At 37.6% G+C, this 21,715-nt stretch overlaps 1 protein-coding gene across 1 annotated transcript in view; it reads right to left on the reverse strand.

Moving 5' to 3' along the window:
• SLC44A5 (solute carrier family 44 member 5) overlaps positions 1-21,715 on the reverse strand; it is a 53,192-nt gene that overhangs the window by 23,326 nt on the left and 8,151 nt on the right. The window contains exons 2-8 of the mRNA XM_072343052.1: positions 15,880-15,928; positions 13,622-13,695; positions 8,674-8,758; positions 5,391-5,475; positions 2,590-2,718; positions 2,063-2,123; positions 539-662 (exon numbers count right to left, since the gene is read on the reverse strand). Coding sequence (XP_072199153.1) covers positions 539-662; positions 2,063-2,123; positions 2,590-2,718; positions 5,391-5,475; positions 8,674-8,758; positions 13,622-13,695; positions 15,880-15,928 — 607 coding nt within the window. The remainder of the gene's footprint in view (positions 1-538; positions 663-2,062; positions 2,124-2,589; positions 2,719-5,390; positions 5,476-8,673; positions 8,759-13,621; positions 13,696-15,879; positions 15,929-21,715) is intronic.

Genomic DNA, 21,715 nt, shown 5'->3' on the forward strand with positions numbered 1-21,715 from the left:
TAAGTGCTAATAATTTACATCACAAGAAAAGCATGTATTGTTAAGCATGTACTCAAAGACATCAGTTGTGACTCCAGGAAAGTCCATCTGCAAGGGACATGTTATCATACACCACTTTTTGATCATTAGACACATTAAAAACAGGAGCACTCTTCTGAGATTAAATGCCTGTAGTACTAGGACACCCCATGTTAGCAGAAAGGTTAAGCACAGGAAATGGCACAGAACATTAGGGTTTCATTTTTAGCCTTCTTCAACTTTCTTTAGTGCTTTTCTTTATTTCTTTGGCTAGGAAAAAAAAAAAAAAAAGCCAAAATGATTTAAAAATTGACAATTACTTTGAGACAATCAAACTAAAACCTTTTAGTTCCCTGCTCATTTCTGTATTCCACGGTGTTAGTTTCCCTTACTGAAACTGTGCACTTGCACAGGCACAAAGACACTGACTAATAGCTAATCTTTCCTGGTCATCTTCAGCCTAAGTTATTTCACAATCTCAGAATGCAACAAATGAGCAGTAAAGAATGGTAGAACCTACTTCGCAGCTTCCCTGAGATCAGTTACATTTCTTGTTTTCCCTTTTCCATCTTTGAAGGTAGTCTGGTTTGCCACGGTTAGGACACCGTTCTTTGTGGAGAAGTCTGGGAAGCATCTCTTAAGAACTATTCAAAATACCAAAAAAAAAAAGCATACACATTACATTTCATGACAAGCTCCACTTTCATCCTCTAAAAGCAGATGCAACAAATTCTAACAAATTTATTTCAATTTAATTCTATCAATAGATCATCAAGTGAAAAACAATTGATATGTTGGCTTCGAAAGATCTTGGAAGAGTCAATATATACAATATGATATTTTTTATACTGTGGAACTTCTTGTGCTATGTTTGTATAAGTTCAGGCATAATGGAAACATTGATTTCAACTGGAGAGTCTAGGTGGTATCAAAAAACAGTAGTAGTATCTGTAGAGTTGAATTACTCTGCCAGTATCTTGGCAGCTTATAAGTACTACAGCATCTGAAATATGTCACTTACATGGCAGTAATCAAACCAGTCTCCAGGGACAGACTCAACATCACTGGTCACTAATGGTATTAAGACCCAAACCAAAATATTAGAGCAAGCATCGGTGCCTTGTATGCCAGCTGATCTGCAATAGCAGTTACTGTCACTAGATATTCTTGGAGAGGAGGCAATGGAAAAAATTACAGAAACTATTAGTTAGATTAAAGGAGGAGGGAATTATAAAAGAGAGAGAAGAGGAGAGATAAGCACATACTCTGCTTTGTTTCCTGGCTCTTTCCTGCAAAATGTTCAGGTTTTCATTTGGAAGAGGAAAGCAGATCACACAGCTGCATTTTACATAACAATTCTGCACTAGCGTTTTTTAAGGGTTTTTTTTTGTTTGTTTGTTTGTTTTAAACACCTGCCCCTGGTTTACACAATGTCTACACAGAAAAACAAACAGCAGTATCTCATTTTCATGCAGTGACAGATACCCTTGGTATTACACCCCTGCAGCTGGGACCAAACCTGAGATCAGTAATACCTGCTAACTGTAGGGACAAAATATCTTCTGGCCTCTTTATTACTAATCTATATGCCTTACAGAGCCAGCATTATGAGTGAAAATTGAGATGCACTGTAATTAGGCTCAAGTACACTCTGAACTTTAACAGCTGTTCATACAATTGTTTGTACATTATATTTTCTTGAAGCAAATGGAGTTGCTTGCCCATGTGCTTAACTAGAATTGTAAATTTTTTCAGTATTAGTGGTGATTCATGAGGAAGAAAATGCTCAGCTTGACCAGAGCACGTGCTGAATGTTCACAAACAGCAGTTAGAAAAAAAAAAAACCTTGTATACTTTTAAACTTTAAAAATGATTGACGGTCACTAACAGATAACAGACCTAGAAACCTTGCTGCAAAACATTTTTCAGATCTGAGTTGTGCTTTACTGTGAATACCAAAAATTGTCTAAGAAGTGTAAGTAAAGTGTAAGTGTAAGTAAAGTGTAAGTGTAAGTAAAATTGTGTAAGAAGTAGAAGAACTCACAAGGCCTGCTTGGAATGATCATCGAAGGACAATCTTCATCACGTAGGACTTGAGCAACAGACTAAAAAGGGGAAAAATAGGAATGCTGAATACACAGCAGAATAACAAGATAGAATCGCAGAATCACTCAGGTTGGAAAAGACCTAAAAGATCATCCAGTCCAACCGCTCACCTATTACCAATAGCTCCCACTAAACCATGTCCATCAACACAACATCTAATCGTTCCTTGAACACCCCCAGGGTTGGTGACTCCACCACCTCCCTGGGCAGATGTCTTTCATTTCTCACCAGTCTGAAAAAATGTCCCAAACTGGGCTTTGTAGCCACCTTCCTGAATCTGACTGGTAGAACTACAAGAAACATTCATAATATGAGAGTCCATATATGGAATATATGGAATATACATGGAAGTACTCCTAATATGGTGATACTGGAATAATCTAAAGCTCCAATGTAGTATATGCAGGCATATTACGCATTGCCTGAAGAATAAATGTATCCCATCACCTTTTGATACATACACACCTTGCGAGGATTATTAAAACCAGGTTTGCAGTACTGCTTGAAGTAATTCCACTGATCTGGCCTATATCTGTAGGAAGCTTGAACATCAATGTAGGTTGCAAACCTGTCTGGGCACTTTGAGACACAAAGCTGCAAAAAAACAAACAAGACATAGAATCATTGAATATCTCAAGTAGGAAGAGACCCACAGGGATCACTGAGTCCAGTCCCCAGTTCCAAACAGTACCACACAAACTCCGAACCATATGTCTGAGAGTGGTGTCCCAACATTCCTTGAGCTCCAGCAGCTCAGGGCTGTGCCCAGTGCCCTGGGGAGCTGTTTCACATCCACCACCCTATGGGGCAGAACATTTCTCTAACCCCTACCTGACCCCACCCCGACACAGCTCCATGCCATTCTCTCAGGTACTGTTGCTGTCAACAGAAAGTACAGCTCAGCACTGCCCCTGCCTTCCTGAAAGGATCTGCAGGCAGCCATGAAGCTTCTCCTCAGTCTGCTCTGCATGAAACAAAACAAGGACCTTAGCCACTACTCACATGCCCTGCTCTCCAGACCCTTCCCCACCTTCTTAGCATTCCTCTGGATGCCTTCTAATAGCTACACGAGCAAGGTGCTGACACAGCTATTTTCTCAGGACACACTGCATTCCTTTCTATTACATTTATAAGAAGAACTTTATTAAAAACACCTCAAGCAACTAAAACCACTCTATCCGACATACAGGTTCTTCAGTTAAATATATGTCCATAGTATGTCACTCAAACAACAGCAATGTTTTACTACTGACAAATGATGAAACTCTTTCAGTTAAAGAGAAAGTGGAATTTATATGCCAGGGACAAAATTTTTAACACACGGAGCATCACAAGCAAATTTATAACAGAAATAAATGTTAGAAACACCTCTTGCAACACTGGAGGGCCCGGGTTCGAATCCCCCTTGTGGCGCAAGTGGTACAAGTGCTGCTCTGCTACACTAGAGGGCTCGAATCCCGGGAGTTGGACTTGATGATCTCTAAGGTCCCTTCCAACTCGCACGATACCATGATACTATGATGATACTATGAAATTGAGTGAAGACTTCGTTATGATGAATACATTCTCTCAGGAGGCTCTGATTATGTAATCGAGAAGGACAAGACTCTTTGAGAAAACTGGTCTTCTGGGGTCATGTTAAGGTTCTATGATTCTATGAAGAAGTTGTCTCAACACATAGACTCTGAAGGCTTTCCTGGTCACTGCAATCATACAAGCGTACAGCTGTTCTGACCTCTACAGTGTTGCTACATACTGTGTGATAGTTTGAAGTTCATCTTAGAAAATTTCAGCCTCTTTTAGAAGCCTGTTCTCTGGATAATAGAACGATAGAATCATAAAATGGCCTGGGTTGAAAAGGACCTCAAAGACCACCCAGATTCAACCCCCCCATCCTGGGCAGGGTCACCAACCACTAGACCAGGCTACCCAGAGTCACATCCAGCCTCGCCTTCAGCATTTTTACAAAAAAGCCCAAAAACCAAACAAAAAAACCAAACAGGGAATTAAACCTCCTCAGCAGCAAACAGAATTAGGAACATACTCTGCTTTGGAGATGTCTGAAATAAAGTAACTACCCACTCTCCCTCAAACTGTGTTTCAACAAAGTGTTTCATCTTTCCTGATCCATGACCACTGCCAGCTTGAATATCGTACCAGTCAGCTCCCAAACAATGACCTCAGTATTTCTGAACAGGTTGAATTGTTGCAGTAACCAAGTAACAGTTTCCATGTCTTGAGTGTGGGTAGAGGGAAATTCCAAACTCCAAAAACAAATCTGCTGCTGATAAAGTTTCCATCTGAAAACAACTGAACAGAGTTAAGAGGACTCTTGCTCTCCCTTGCCAGAGATTTCCATCATCTCAGCTGTGTCAAATGATCTGCACAGTCACAGTAAATAGGCAAGACAGATCTAGCATGAATAGGGATCAGGAGAAATGACAAGCTGGAATGAGAACCACTTTTCAAAGACAGCGAAACAAACTGACAATTAACATCTCGAATCAGTAAACTGGCCACCACAAACAGTTCTCATCCAAAGTAACACTGTATTTCACCAAACATTCTCAAGATGACTGAGACCAAACTAGAATCTGTTGTTTATTTACATAGTACAAATACTCTGGTAGCAAGGGTGGATCAGAGCAGTCCTGCCCCTAACTTCTCCAACCTACCTCAGGCCATAATTTGTTGCTTTCCAAGATTAACTGACATAACTGTTTGTACAATTGCTCAGCAAACCAGGACAATAAGTTCAGTAACTGGAGTTATTTCACAGCTTCACAATAAGTTGCAGCACAGTTAAGGGAGATTACAAATTTTGACATTAGTCTAAAACAAGCTTTCTTCAGTTTTTGAAGTGCCATACAATCTAACCACACCCAGACACTGCTGTCACTGGGGATACACACATTTTCTTGTACATGCCCAGTCTGGAAAACCCTAGCTGTCAATTAAAATGATTTTTTGTATACACTTACTACTATTGGACAGTTGCCTGCAATAAATTAATGAGTAACAAGCTGCTGTATTAAACTAGACTTTTTTTCAGTTCTGACCTAAAATACACAATCTGATATGTTTCCATTTATTTTCTTCTGATCATAACAGAATGCAGATATTTTATTCTCCATATATAATCTATAAAACAATTGGATGGCATTTAGCTGGATATGAACAGTACTTTAAAAATCCAAACGAACGTATGTCTAGTTCTTAGGCATCATGTCTACAAGGCAGGGAAAATATCTCTGTATTTCACTCACCTGTGTTGTAGGGCACTGCAGGTTAATTAACACTACAGGACTGGCACATTTCAGAAAGTTAAAGTAAAACAAAATGGTCTTGTTCCTAGGGAAGTGGATATAAGATAATTAATGTTTTAAGTATAGGCGCTTACATATCCTACCATACCAAAATTTCTAGCATACATTGGTATTTTAATTCTATTATTTTGAAGTCGTAACACAAACACAAGGAAAAAAAAAAAAAAAAAAGAAAACCACAGATACAGAACGTTCTATACCAAGATATGTTTTAAACCAGAAGTTTTCGTCTAAAGAATACTAATTTTGAGCAGTTTTTCCACAGCAAGGGTTTAAGTTAAAACAATCCTAACTACTGTTACACAGTGTCTCAATCATGCCTCTAAGAAGTGCAAAACTATCTGGTAAAACATATCTGCAAAACAGTGTGGTCCCTTTGCTTGTACAGAACATACTGTGTATGTGCTGCACACAAAATTACTATCAACAAACTCTACATTGTAAAAGCTGATTGTTTCACTTATCAGAAGGTGGTATCAAAATCATAAGCTTTTCATGGATGGAAACTGAAAGCAGCTAGCCAGGAAGCAGAACAATAATAGCATCTTACAATAATGCTCCTAACTCTCCTGTGATATAAATAAAGGACAGTCTAAGGGGTTTGTGCACAACAATCCCTATGATTAACAGCTCCAGGAAACTGGGGCCTTGAGGCCCTGCTTTGTGGGCCTCCTCCATTTGGATTTTTTGAGAAATGACAACTCCAAGATTGCTGGTTTTAAACACCTACTGTTTAAAGTGATCAAAACACGTTGTTAAAATTTTGTATCTCAAAACAATTATCAGCTATCTCTAATGAGGATGGCATACCAGAAATCCTGCCCTTTTTATATGACTTCAAAGTCAGCTAGCTGTGCCAGGATTACACAGTCCCCCACGGGACATAACAATGTACATATACCCTGAGGCCTCAGCTGTGCAAGAGAACACAATACAGCTGCACCTGAGCTGATACACACTGAGACATCACTGACATGAACTGTGGAAACCCAGATGAGTTTTGCCTGGGGAGGAGGATGGTTACATCAAAACCAAAATGCTCTTGGAGTAACCAGGTTGCTATTGTCATATTTTTCCAGAGTATCCGCCAGTCTAGAACACATACACTGATTAGCACTGGAATTCTACCAGCTTCTCAATCTGGCTAGATCTTCAAGACCATTATATCCCCCTGTATATATATAACAATTATATTTCACTTTCATATACTCATTTTCAAGCTCCCTTTAAAAATGAGATCAGCTCAACTGCCTGACATTTTAGAATGTACACCTCTTTTTAGTGGGGTATGTTCTACTATGTGCTGTTTAACAAAACACACGTACTGGCAAGTAATTCATTAAGTACTAATTCTTGAAATAAAAAGAATAAAATGGACCTAAATGTCATCTTTCTCCAATAGGCAGATTCCCAATTTTTGTGTGTGTGTTCTTTTTGGTTTTTTTAAATTGCTGATATGAACAGCAGAAAATAAAGATTAAACATATAGGTAACAAAAGAATAAATCTGTGTCCTTTATAGAGAAATTGTATTGTATTTCATTATTGCAAGTATGTCCTGTAGAAGTCAAACAGGCTTAGAGATTACATGGAGATTAATGGATGGCTTACAGGGAGGCACAAAGTGAACTACAAGAGATTCTCATGACAGCATAATCAGATTAAGCTTACAGGGACTTTGAAAAATCATCACTGTGAGTTAGCATTTCTCACTGCATATGGTATCCACATAGGACATTCAATCACATTCTATATCTCCACTTTTTCAGACCAGAGGGATTCGTTTAGAGGTGCCTTCCAGCAGGCCTTAATGCTGCCATGAACAATCCTGTCTGTACAGTAAATTTTATTATGTAACTTTTGACATAAATTTTTTTATAAAAAACATCCTCAACATGGCAAACAAATGCCAAAATGCATCCTCAGTGCCTGTATTGTCCCCTGGCGATGACAGGGACATTTCTGCATACAAACTGGAAATTAAGTCCTAAGAAATAACTGAAGACTTGCATAACAAAGAGAAATTGGGAATGTGAGTGGGTGACAAGAATCAGACAGAATGATCTGGCTACTTGTCACACTCCATGAACAGATGCTGTGTGTCTCAGATCCCCAAACATATTTGGCCACTGGACTACAGAGGGGACAACGACACATGGAGGGGTGGGTGAACGGCAGGCAAGAGTGTGCAGTGTCATGGAACATATACACAGCATCACAACTCTCTTCATAGAGAAAGAGGACTCTTATGGCCTTTGCCAACAACTGCTACATGGAATCATAGTCAGAAGATGGAACAGATTTTGTCTTCTTACAGAGCCTAGTCTGTTTCTTCTGTGAAGAATTTGAGAGTAAGTATTAGCTCTTCCTCTATCCACTTCTCCTTCTTTCCTTTTGAACTGTCCTTTGGGCAGTAGTTTCATTTTTTTTCCCCCAGAAAATTAAATGGGAAAATAAAGAAGCAAACAAGAGCTATTATCAAATAGTAGCTTTTGTTTTGATTCCCGCACAATTTCCAACATCATGTAGTCAGCAAGGGCATGAGAAGTACCTAATGATTACTTTCTGAAAGGGAGAGGGAAACAGTAAAAATACTTCTTAATTCTTTTCTCATTAGACACTCTTAGATTTTTAGAGAAAACAATGATGTGACATCCTAATTTCCAAAAGTCCAAAGATAAAATAATAGGAAAATTAGATAAGTAAATACTGGGCTGATACCCCCAAGAAAAGTATGGCTATAGCTGCCTGACCACACAGTCTCCCCTTTACATACACTAGATAAGTGGCAGAATAAATTAAAGAGTTTTACTATGCTTTCTTCTATGGCATTTGTTGCATGCTGAAGTGAACCAAGAAACTGCAATGCTCTAGAGACTACTCTTACCCCAAGACAGATAGAACTCCCCTAACCTTTGCATTTAGATGAGCCAGCTAGCCACTTCCAATGCTATCAGTGATGCAATCTTAGTTACACTCATACTTAACTAAAAATATTCTCCGAATGATAACAACTGCACTACAGTAATAATTTGTGGTTAGATTTCCTCTGAGCAACTAATCTATTTCTGATCTTCATTTGGAATAAATGCAGTAAGAGGGTCTCAAGTGTTGATGTCTCTCCTACTTTGCTCAAGAACCACTTGCAGACAGAGGATTTGAAATTTCATTTTTCACTCATAGTGTGTGAGCCATAAAGATGGGTGTTCAGATTTAGTACTCACTCATTGAAGGTGTCCTTCTGACCACAGAACTGCCCATAGCTGTCAGTTGGATAAATCACTTTCCTGGGATCGCCATGTACCCAAGCTGCAAATATACACATATTTTAACATTATAGTTAAGTGTACAGCAGTAATGGTAATAACTGAAATTCACCTCTCTAGAACCATTTCAATTTTTGATGATGGCCACTGAAGGATATTGGTTTGTACATTACCTGATAAGAAGCAACAATACAAAACAAACTAACTGAACTACAATACAGATGAATCAGTAACAAAGCAAGTCAGTCCACCTTTTATCTTCAGGGCAAACATATCTGAGTCGGGGATCCAAAATACTAGGTAATGGACTTTAAAGAAAAATAACAGTTTTCAAAAGGTGAAAGAGGAGGTACTGCAAAAGTTCTGTTGGCTTACAGCCACAGAGAAACGGGGACTTGACGAAGCAGTCAAAAGAGAGTATTCACAAACAACCGCCACTGTACTGAAATCAATGGTATTACCCAAGTATGACAGAAATACAGCAGTTGTGATTGAATTTAATGGACAACATTTGTGCTTTTTAAAATCCAAGTATTCCCTCTCACTTACAAAATTATCTGTTTTTTCAGTTATTAGTTCTGTATCTGGCAACTTTCCATTACAGATATAGCTAGTATGAACCATAGGCCTGAATGGGAAAAGAAGTTTATGTTGAACTTTTCAAACTTCCTTCCTCCAATTTAAAACAAGCCTTCTTTTTCAAGACATTTTCACCTGCATTGTTATTTTCTTCTGAGAATGAAGCACATACCATTTATTACCACTAGTATCATCATTTCTAAGTTACACAATGCACATCTGACTAATTTCCTTTTATGACTAGCCAGTTACTGACTACTAGCTGCTGATCTGCCTTTAAGTAACAGAAGCTTCATTTTTTGAAGTATCATCTGAAAGCAGAATATATAGAATATGCTTCCTTATCAATACCCTGAATCAACCTCCTAAAATCAGGTTGCTAAAGAAGTGTAAAAAATGTCCACTGATCCTCTTCCAACCTCTCGAGACTGTATTATATGTAAAATATTTCAAGCATTACAAAGATTTTAGTCCCTCCCTTCCCACTCTTGCAGAACATACTGAAAGTGAAGATCTCCCATAGCATAAACTTCAGGCTATGACCTACACACATCATCTTAAATTTGCTTCTCTGTAACTACCCCATTTTCTCTCCGCTTTGCAGCATCAAATTTAACCCATTAGGAAGCTATAATTTTCTTCAAGGATGTTCTGGTGAGAATAACTGTGCTTACACTAACACTCATTGTATGTGCAGAGGAGACTACCTACACAAGAGAGAATGCAAATTTATTGGAATATTTGGGAAGGATATACAACATATATATGGTGACTTGCAGGTAGTTGTAGGACTGTCTACCAAGAGAGAATCTGTAATGCTACCTCCCACCCTGAATGGTTTTCGGTTACCAGTATGAATCCTCTAGTACATTTTAACACACATTAGTTTGCCCGTGTTTTAGAGTTTGTAAATTACTTTGCTGCTTGGTATCAATTAATTTCTGAATATCCAGACTGAATACATTTCAGATTAACTGTGGTATACTGATACTCACAGAAAATTGAAGTTCTTCACTGATGTTAAACTCCATCAAAATTTTCATTCATTAAATTTCAGTCATTTCATTCACACTGGCTAATGGGAAAATTTAGAAGGTATCAGACAACTCAATTACACATAAGCGTGTGACATCAGAAAGCAGACAGCTCTCTGATAACTGCATTGATTCTGTTGGTTATGTCATGTATACTTCTGTTGTGACTTAGACAATAGGGGGTTTTTCTTCTACTTGGAGATGACTGTTTTTCACGTACTTAAAAGACTGGTGCCAAATGGACTAAGCTCCTATACAGATCCAAAAAGGCCTTATTTGTCTGCTGTTAAATGATTCTTATACACCAGTGTTTTTCCAGCTCTCAATTCTTTGTTTTTAACTAACTTTTGCTTGGCACATTATTTTTCTCATTTGATCACGTTATTTTTTTTAATCACGATCTAAACAGAAATCAGTGGAGACAAACTTCACCACATCAGAGCCAAAGTTACTTCTCAATAGAATTTCTATTTAGACTGCTTTGCTATTATCAAGTGTCTAAAACTTCTCTTGCTCAGCAGTACCTGTCCTGCGTGCCCGAGGCTTCAGTCTTGTTTTTAATCAAGCAATACATAAAATGATTTAATTTTTTAAAAGTAATTTAGCACACTTTCTCTGTGAAATTACACCACTGGGACCAGCTGCCAGGTGGACATAGCTGCCTGTAAGCTAAAATCCAGAGTAGAACTAAAAAAAACCCACGTTAGTCTGCTATAGAACATCAGCATTAGATTAACTCTACAGCAAAAAGAGAAGGAGAATTACCAGCAGAAGAGTAAATATGCAGCTTTGTTAATTGTCTGTGCCAAGGCTTAGCCATCAGGATTAATGAACCTACTCCTCTGACACTTTCTTTGCAAACTGAGAACAATGACAGTAAAAGGATCCATGTGATCAACACAGTTGTTTTTTACTGAACTAGGTAGTAAAAAAATCAGTATCTAATTCAACAGGGGGAAGAAGGTTATCACAAGAACTGACCTGACAGAGCAGCACCCTGTTTTGTGTGTTGTGCTGCATTGTTGACAACTATCAAACACTAAATTAAATGGAATCTAATCATATATGATTTTTTTTTCCAAGCATGTTCTAATGCTCATAAGGCTGCAGTTCAAGTACTGGCACAAACAAAAAGAAGATGAAAATAGAAAATGAAAGAATAGCAGAACCATATTATACAATTGCATTGACCCTCAGAGCAGTAATTATGACACCACAATTTCATTTTCAGTAGAGCAGCAGTTCTGACAGTCCTTTTACGGAAGTGGAGCTAATACATGCGGACAATATAGGAAAAGAGCTGTTGCCTGTGTATATCATATAAATATACACTCCTCTTTTTTTATACTCTGGAACTATACCACTGGTTGCAGATTCTGGACAACTCCGTAACAGAGAAAATGTCATTAGAAGAGCGGCATCCTGTGGTGTTTAAAAATTAGCTGCAAATCTGTTTTTATTATCAGTCTCATTCCCTCTACTATGTATTTTCAAAAGGGTAGTCCTTATGCTGAGCATACAGCTGAAGCCTACATGAGCTGCGCATACAATATCAAGGACATAATTTGATTCAGATTTCCAATCACGTAAGCAGTGATAAATCTATATTTGTAGCTTATTTCTTAAAACAGATTAGGTGGGAATCCAGGTAATTACCGATGCATATCCAAGAAACTGCAGAAACAAACTTTCAATTGTCTCTATGATAATCCGTTAGCCATAATTCATGACTAAAAACTGATCTATTATCAATTTTTTCTTAACGTATCATTTATTTTCATGCGTGCATTTTGTACAGGGCTGATTCATGGAGTTGAGCCAAAGCTGATCACACCTACTTCAAAATAAATCAGTGTAAAAAGAATAGCTGAAGCACTGCATTAGAAAACTTGAAAAGCGGGGGCCATGTGGATCTGGATTTGGAGCCGAGATAAATGTTTCTAGATTGAGAATTTGGATCTTCTCTGTAAGAAACAAAGAAAAAGAAACCAGCTACAAATTTGGTATCTGTCCTGGGAATAGGTTTCTAACTAACCTGGTTTCTAACCAACATTTCATAAGGTTAGCAGCAAAAGAAGGCTGTTCAGATGTTTTGCATACAATAGGAAACTCCTACACATGCAGAGCAGTGAACATGACTAATTCACTGCCTCACACCTCATCCAGAAAACTGTTATTTACTTCAATATATACTATATGGTTCCTTGGAATCAGCACATATGAAGTTGACAAAGTTCTAGCCAAAGAGTTGAGAGGTTTATATAGTAACAGAAACGAAGCCAAGACTTCATAGCACAAGAACACTATGCAGCTAGACAGTTCATTTCTGTTTGTCCAGATACTAGCTCTCCAGAACATTGCCTGTCTGCACAAAGGCAGGCCATCAGCCACTAAAGCATTTGTACCTGAAGGAAAACAACAAAGGTTCCCCTGATCTGAGTCCAGCTCCTTCTGTTTTGGCTTTATGTTTGAATGCTGACAGAAGGACAGAGCATCAATGAAGATCAGACAATCAGACGGAAAGAGAACAACAGCACAGACACCTAGAACAGGTTGCCTAGGACCATATCCAAACAGCTTTCAGATATCCCCAAGAATTAAGACCATGCAATCACTTCTCTGTACTGAACAAAAAATGATACTACAGAATAGTGGGGAAAACTAACATCTTTTCTTATATCTAAGGCACAGTCAAAATGATGTTTTACAAGTAAACTGAAGGAGTTAAGGCAAACATGCAGACACACATTAATTTTTATAGTATTATTTGTCCTTTCACACATATGCATTTATACAGTTTTCTCACACAAAATGAGTATTACTGATTAATAAATGTCCTAATGCAAAACAACTCTGGATCCCACACTAAATGAAGTTATCACTCTTCCTTCCCTACTCACTGCTTACCTATGTTCTTATGGAAATCTTCAGAACAAAAACCCTCTTAAATACCAAAGCATTTAGTTCTAACTTTTCCTATCAGATTAACGTCAAATGAAAGATTTTTCCACAACAGTTACTATGATTGTAAAATTATCAAATCAATTTCTTTTGACACATTTCATTTCAAATTTTACATCAGTAAATACATGTTTTTGACCTTCTCTCTAATTATGACAGACACTGAATGTTAATTCACAATTTGATTCTAGGCGAGGCACTGTTTATTGACCTGAAAGCTTTATGTAGATATAAGCAGAATGGACATGCCAGTTAGAAGTAATAACATTCACAAAGTTGCTTATCCTTGGCGTGAGAATGCACTACTGTATACTGTACCTGTGTTTACTTACCTACAATTCCTAATGCAATGTAACCCAGAATGACAACTATGAAGATTACACAGCAAATAACATCTGTACAACGCCTAGGAACAGAAAGGAACACTTTTTAAAAATAAGGTGTCTAATACAACCCTTTGAAAACACCAAACTTCTCACATCTGAATGCACTACACACATATTTGCATCTGCACTTACTATTTTTTAAGTCTTATGCTAAATCACATTCAAGATGTTAAGGTCCTGCCTTCACTGCAAGATGTTTATAAACATCCTCAGTGTGTCCTTCAAAACTGGTATCAAATTTTGCAGTGTCTTGAGATGATGACTCGATACATCTTATCTGCATTGAAAGCAGGTTATGAATGGAAAAACAACAGTGAAACTAAGAAATAAAGCCTATTTGAAATCACCCCCATCTGTGCACAGAATTCTTATCCAGCTGCTTGACCTCACTTAGTGCAACCAAAAAAAGCTCTACAGAAAGTGAAAAAAAGACTTTGTGGAGAGATATCTGCAAATACAAGCAAAGAACAGCATTCTCTGAATGGAAAACTAAGACACACGTACTCAATTCAATTAATGTTTTCTCTTTATTGTCTATCTATTAAGTTTATTCAGGCAAAAAAGTTGAGATGTGGGCTACCACACATTTTTCTCCAGTGTCAGACCTTGATTAGAGGCACTCTAACAGTGTAATCGATAGAAAACATGAACTCCTGAGAGGGTAGGAGAAAGGCAAGTATTCATTTATGGAGAAAAAGATACTGGTGACCAGTTTTCTCTTTCACAAGCCAACACCACGAGCCTTTGCTTCTGAAGACATGTGACAGCATACCAGTTCATTTCTCATAAGCCTTTGCAGGTCTCACTCATTAAGAAGTATGTGCAATTACTGGCCTCAAAGTCTACATTATTTCATTAGCAAAGAAGTAAATCATTCATAGAAGGATGTACTACCTTCATCTTCCAAACCTGAAGTACTTCAATCTCTGTGACTGACAACTTACTGTTTACCTGGCACAGTCTCGTGAAGAGCAGGTTGGACAGCCTAAAGGTATGTAAACTTCATAGCTGCGTGCCTGGGCAAGTTCTATCAGCAGAGGCATTCACTGCTGCTCTCCATTCTTCCCTGGTGGTAATAAATTGCTTCTGTGCTGACCAGTCCATTATATAAGAATGAGCAATAATCACTCCAGAAAACATAATGCATGCTTCATTATAAAGCGAAAGTAAAGGACTGCCTTCATAAACCTAGCAGTGCTCATCTCTCCTTGCAAGTCTATGCAAGGAGCCAAGTGGATGTAAGCTGAAGACTGAAAGTGAAAAGAAATCTCAAAATGAAATCTCCAATGACAAACAGTAATTTTTAGTGTCTATCATTCTTTCCATTTTCCAACTATGTTCTCCTCTTATAAAGAAAGAACCATTATTCTCTAGTATAAAGGAGACGTCCTTCGAAGCAATAGCAGAACTTTAGAAGTGTTTTCAGGTGTGGAAAAGGAATGAAAAATCCTGTATCTCTAGAGAGATAGATTCACCAAATAAATGAAATAAATGTTTAGTAAGGCAAAGCTGGTACAGATTCAAGGTCAGTATGACAGTTATCTAATGAATGGCAGCTGCTTAAAGCAGAAGAAACAAAGCCAGAAATTCTGTTAATTCCCTGTGTCTGTTCAGACACTTTGTCGAAGCTTGGCTCTCGCCCCATAAGAGAAATTTTTAAGAGACTGAAGATTTAATAGAAAAAAATCTCAGGAGAAATGAGCCACTATAAATACTTTAATTACAACTCATATTGCCTCAAAAATCTCTTCAAGTATAACTCTCATAGATCTCATTTTATGATTACTAAATACAACTAACAGTCACACTTGTTTGTGCTAGATCTTACTTCTAAGTTTTGCAGACCCATCGTGAACAAGTTCCTATAAACACTTTACCAGAATGTAGGATGTTCCATTTTTTTATAGGACATTCATAGGACACAAACACCCCCCATGTTAGGGGGTTTGTAACTAGATGATCCTCAAGGACTACCTCAATCTAAGCCATTCTATGATTGTATGATTCTATACAAACAATGTAGGGTTTATAAAATTGGCATTCACATTGAAAGAACTTAAAAGCACACACGTTAAGTGTGGGAAGGGTAGTCTCCTGGATTAAAGAGAAATTTAGTATCAAATTCACATGTTTTATTAACCACCTTTTTTCCCTTGCTCACTGCAAAACCAACAGAATAAAACACAATGACTTGAGATATTTACCTGTTATGAACAGGTCCTCTGAACTTTGGGTCAAATTTCCTTGGTTCACCTGCATTTAAAATAAAACAGCATAAACTCATGTCCTTGTTAAAAATAAAATCTATACAGAAGGGTTGTTAGCAACAGTCTGAAGAACATCTTCCATAAGTCCCCATTTACTCAATTCTGTTAAAATAATTTCACACAGGCATTGCCAGTCACTCACCAATACAACTACCTAGTTTTGGTAGTCAAGATCGAAGTTTTTTTTCTTCAAGCTTAAGAAATCTGAGGGTGTCCTTTTAGCATGCAATTAGTTTAATGTACATCCCATCACTACATGTATCCATAATATTAACAATATAAAGTTGCTGATACTTGAAAGGCAACAACTGTAATAATGAAGATAAAAAATTGTAATAAACACATAGTCACAAAATTTTCAAAGAGTCATTTTCAGCTTTTTCAGTATTGTTTACAAAACTGTGCCACTCAGTGATGCCGAGAAACTTGCGATTCCATGAGCTTTTCTATTAAAACAACTGCAATCTTACCAAGGCATCCATAAAGCATATCCAAAAAGAAATGACGTAGAACTGTTTTCTGTAACAGATGGTATCTGCTTTTCCCATCAGGGAGTGAAAAAACTTTTATCACATATACTTTTAAAACATACAGGCATACAGAGAATGCACAAAAAGTCTTTGGCATTGTTTTACTAAACACAGACACTGCTCTGATGAGTTTATGAACTAGCATTTGTGTATAATGCATCCAACTAAATACAGCAAAATGAACCAATTTTTCTGTGGCAATTCCTTCAAAGTAACGAGTCCATGTTGTTGCAGTAAAAAGGCTAGCTAGACGGCTAAACCCTGGCAACAATGCATACTTGAGTGTTTACAAAGTATCACATTGTAGCTCTAAGAATTCAGCGTTTCTAATTTGACACGTAATGTCTTGTGCAAGCACCGTGTTAAGCCCTCTGTGCAATACACTGACGATTTGCTGAGTGAGTTATTACACTATTAGTGATTATTATGCTTTTGTAGCCTGTGCTGCTGTGATGGTAAACTGTCCTCACATTTCACAGCTGGCAAATCTTTCTTCCCCTCCTTGTACAAGTTACACAAAGATTTTAAACAAGTTTTACTCTGCCAAGTCTCAGTCTGAAATACAAACTATCTGCTGTATATCAATTTTTCATTCTTGTCAAATGGGACATTTATCTGTAGAAGATGTCATCATTCACTAAATTATTTTCTCAATAAAATACACATTTCAGTTTTCTTCACAGCACAGCAGTGCAGAACGGATGTGTTAGAACTAGAAAGTCTTAGCAGTGCTGCTTTAGACAGTACAACGCCTATGTACTAAAAGGAAATAGAAGGCATTGTATTAACTGTGAGAAACCAAAGCGCTGAATCCATTTTTTCTTAATAAAGGCATCTCTCTTTTCAGCTACAAACAAAACCCCTATGCGCTAATTTTCACCAGTATGAAATTTTCACTTATTGAGCAGTATTATTAGAAAACCTATTAGAGAATTCTGTAATGAGACATACATATGCATTCCTATGGCGAATATTAAAACTACATGCTGGAATAACAGACAAAATTTTTAAGTAAATCTTGTACTACACAGTGACAAAAGGAAATAATCTAACATTATAACTCACAAATGATACATGTCATATAAACACACAACTCATTTTGCTATTTCAGAAAATCACAGTGATCTCCTAACACCTATTTTTTGAGATATGTAGCATAATCAGTATCAGTAATAGAACACGATGAAGATATAATTGATCATCTCTAAAATGCTAGCCATCGGTTGTACACTCATATTCAACTACATCCTGAGATGCGACTTCCTGTCACTGTGCTGTGCTTAGGCTAGAGGGAATGGCCTCCAGTTGCACCAGGGGAGATTCATGTTAGACATAACAAAACATTTCTCCTCCAAAAGAGCACTTAGGCAATGGAAGGACACTGCCAGGGAGGTGGTGGAGTCACTGTGCCAGGAGGTGCAGGAGGTGTTCAAGAAACACTCAGATGTGATACTAATGGACAAGGTTTTGCAGGGAAGTACTGGTGGAAGGTGGACTGTTGGGATGGATGGTCTTGGAGATCTTTTACAACCTTGGTGATTCTATGATATAAATATCTTTCACGTTACTGGTTTGTTAAACATCTCCTTTTTCAAGCAAGTTTACTCTTAAAGTAAGACAGGAATTTTTGTATTTGATTACTAGTACCTGGTATGATATTTTAATATGAAAATATCTGGTTATACTTTAGACTGATCACAATGCTAGGCAAAGACAGATCTATCTAGAAAGTAAGATTAAAACTAAAAAGCCTTCTGCTAATTCATGTACTATTCTCTGTATAGAAACAAACATTCTGCAGCAGTATTCTTAAAGGAAGCAAACAAACAAAAAACAACAACACGCACACACAAAAACCCCAAAACAACAAACCACCAACCAACCAGAAACCACAAAGAATTATATATAGAAAACTATTCAGATAGAGATCTGGCATCTTGAGGCTATTTTTGCTTTATCAAATCAAAATTTGACTGTACAACACCATACATAAGATGATTATGAATGCCTGCTTATTTGAACACAGCTAGTCTATGTACAGTGTAGACTAGTATGACAAAAGGAGCAGCAGCTCCCATAGCTGTTTTTGAACCATTAGATACATGGTTACAAATGGAGTTTGTAAGACTATGTTAATTAGACCCAGTGCTTCAATGGAGACTCAATTTCATTGATTTTACCTTCAACTCTGACACTGCTGCTATTTACTGTAGGACGTGCTCTGTAGTCTTAGCAATGGTAGTAATGGCTCTATGTATCTGGAATAATGAAGGCATTCACAAAAAGATAACAGGAAGATTTAATTTAAGAATTTATTTAAACAAATACATCATTTGCAGTTGATCAAAAACGGTCAGAAATGACCGTTTGTTCTAAGTTTGTTTTTTTTTTTTTTTTCCTGCTTATTAATAGAGAACAGATTTCAACTACGTTCCCTATTTGGTCTCTATAAAAATTACTCTTCAATGAGCTTGAGTATAAAATAAGTCAAATGTCTTAAACAAAAGAGGGCAATTATCACTATTGATGTGGTCTGTCTCTGTAGACCCCTGAATGCACGGCAAGTTATGCCAAGTCGGTCATCATCCACTGAGCCAGGTTCTATACCTAGGTAGTAAGATTGCTAATGTTCAAAGAAACCTAATATCAGTTAAAGGCTTTCTTTCAAAAGGCACTTCTCAGCATTTCCAACGTTCACAATGAATAAGGTGGCTTACACTGACACAGAAAATATTGTTTCCATACAACCAGTAATTAGGTGATGAATAAAATAATAATCATGATTTAAATAATGATTTGAAAAGCTTTTGAATGATTTTGAATGTGACAGGGTAAAGCCCTCATGTTTGTGTATGCACACGCACACACAAGGGCTGCTCCACAATAATGCCTCCTATTTTCTTCTGATGGCCCGCAATGTCAGAGGTAGCGGTATGGCAGCAGAGGTCAAACCTTCCTGGCAATATTTCATTACATCCCGTTGTGTGACAGACAGCAGCAGAGGAGTAGCGTGACAAAATGGCATCTGATATGGAAGTGCATAAGGTATGCCAGTGAATTCCTCCAAGCAGAAAAGATTGCACCCATCTTCATCAACGCTTGTGAATCATTTATGGAGATCAAACAGTGGATGTGAGCACAGTGAGGTGGTGGGTAGCATGTTTCAGCAGTAGCAGCAATGATATAAAAGCCAAGCCACATTCTGGATGGCCATGCACAGCTGTCACAACACAAAATGAAGAGCATCTCGACCATCCACATAAACTGGCTAATGGTGGTGATTATGTTGAAAAACAGTATTTTGTAGTTGAGAATTCTATCAAATAGGATTCCTTTGCTTTTTGCATCTGTTGTAGTTTCCATGAAAATAACCAGGAGGCATTTTCACAGATACCTGTGCACGTGAGTGCTATAAGAGATGCAACAACTAACCTACTTGAAGAAAATACATAACAAAAGTCACAATCATTTCTATTCCTGTTACTTAACAGACAAAATTATTTTATGTCAAGATACAGCCACTGTTTCCCTCACTATCTCTACCCTGCTAAGCCCTATTTTAATCACTATCCAGCTAGTGATGGAACAAAGTAATTATGTGTTTTCACAATTAGAATAAAAGACAGCATTCAGATTTAAGAGGGGGAGGAGAAAGAAATTAAAAAAAAAAAAAAAAAAAGAAAAAAGCTTTTTACATTACTTGTATCATTGTCCAGATTTTTCTCCCTTCAGTATTTCCCACTCCCTGGAGAATTTAAGCAAAAATCCAGTCCAGAGTTCACATTCCATCCTACTCATATTCCCACCATTTTGATCGTCTTTCACAGTTCATCACCAGAAAAAAAAGTGCGTCCCACCAAAGAGTTCTGACCATTAAGTACAGAGACATTTTGGGATACCTCTTAGACTTCTTGGAGCAGGCTGTACACACACAGCTACATTTACAGTTACTTTGAGTGTACAACTTTTTCAACTGACTGAAAAAATGGTCATGTTTGTCTCCTGAAGTGTGATTTTCTCCTTATACATTCTACAAGTTTTACAGCTTTAGCAACATACAACTCACTAAAAACAAACTGAAAATAAGAGGTTTCCCTGATCTACTAAATGTTTTCTGATCTCTAACTGCACTGGCTTTATGTGGCAGGAGACTGCAATGGTGAATTCTGCAAGATGAGCCCAGACAGTGCCCCATGTTAGGTAAGAGCCAGCTCCAGATGGAACCACAGGACCAATACTGATTGTGCCTCCAGGATAAGATATTTAAAAGAAAGGGAAATAAAGAAAATAAAACCCACCACATTGTGCAGTAGCAGTGAGAGTGGTGAGAAGACATTATACAAACTGCCCTGCAGACACCGAGCTCCGTACATTAGGAGGTTGAGGAGCTGCTCTGTGCCTCTGTGGGAAGGCCACAGTTTGGGCTGTTTGAGAAAGACGGCATCTCATGGGAGGGACTCCATGTGGAACAAGGGAAGAGTGAGAACGAAGGAGCAGCAGAAACAAAGCATTATGGGCTGACTACATTCCCATCACCTTGCACCACTCACGCAGAGTAGGCAGAAGGATAACAGAGGAAGGCAGGTTTAGTTTGTGCTTTGTTCTCACTGTTTTACCATTATTAACTGCCAAGAAACTGATCTTCCCCAAAGCAGAGTTTGTCTCCTCCATGATGGTAAATGACAAGAGATTTCTCTACTTGTCTCAGCCTACAAGCTGCTTACATAAAGAGGCAGACAGAAGAAAATAAAACTAAGCAAACAGTTCAGATTCAAGGCGCATGGTGGCTGCAAATTAAGCAAAAATAGATGTCTGTAAATGACAATACCTATAGTGCAGGAACTTGTCATCTACAATAATATTTCACATAACATTTATGTAATGCAGCAGCACAACCTCACAAATACTTACAAACATGTATACTACTAACACCACATGTGTTCCAGCATGTGACTGGAAATTTTCACCTCAAATGGTCAGGAAGAAGCTGTAAATAATCACAAAGTAACATGCCACTGTTTTTGTAATACAGTTAACGAAGCCAAGAAAGACAACATACATACAATCATAGAATCACAAAGTTGGAAAGGACCTACAAGATCATCCAGTCCAGCTGTCCTCCCATTACTGTTGTTACCACAAGCCATTAAGTGCCATTAATGTAAATGTAGTGCATAAAACTGCAAATTATTATTTCCTAATTATGTAAGCATTTAGCTTTCATCTGCTTGCAAAAAGGAAAG

Source organism: Excalfactoria chinensis, chromosome 8 (assembly GCF_039878825.1).
Source record: "Excalfactoria chinensis isolate bCotChi1 chromosome 8, bCotChi1.hap2, whole genome shotgun sequence".
Classification (NCBI taxonomy): domain Eukaryota; kingdom Metazoa; phylum Chordata; class Aves; order Galliformes; family Phasianidae; genus Excalfactoria; species Excalfactoria chinensis.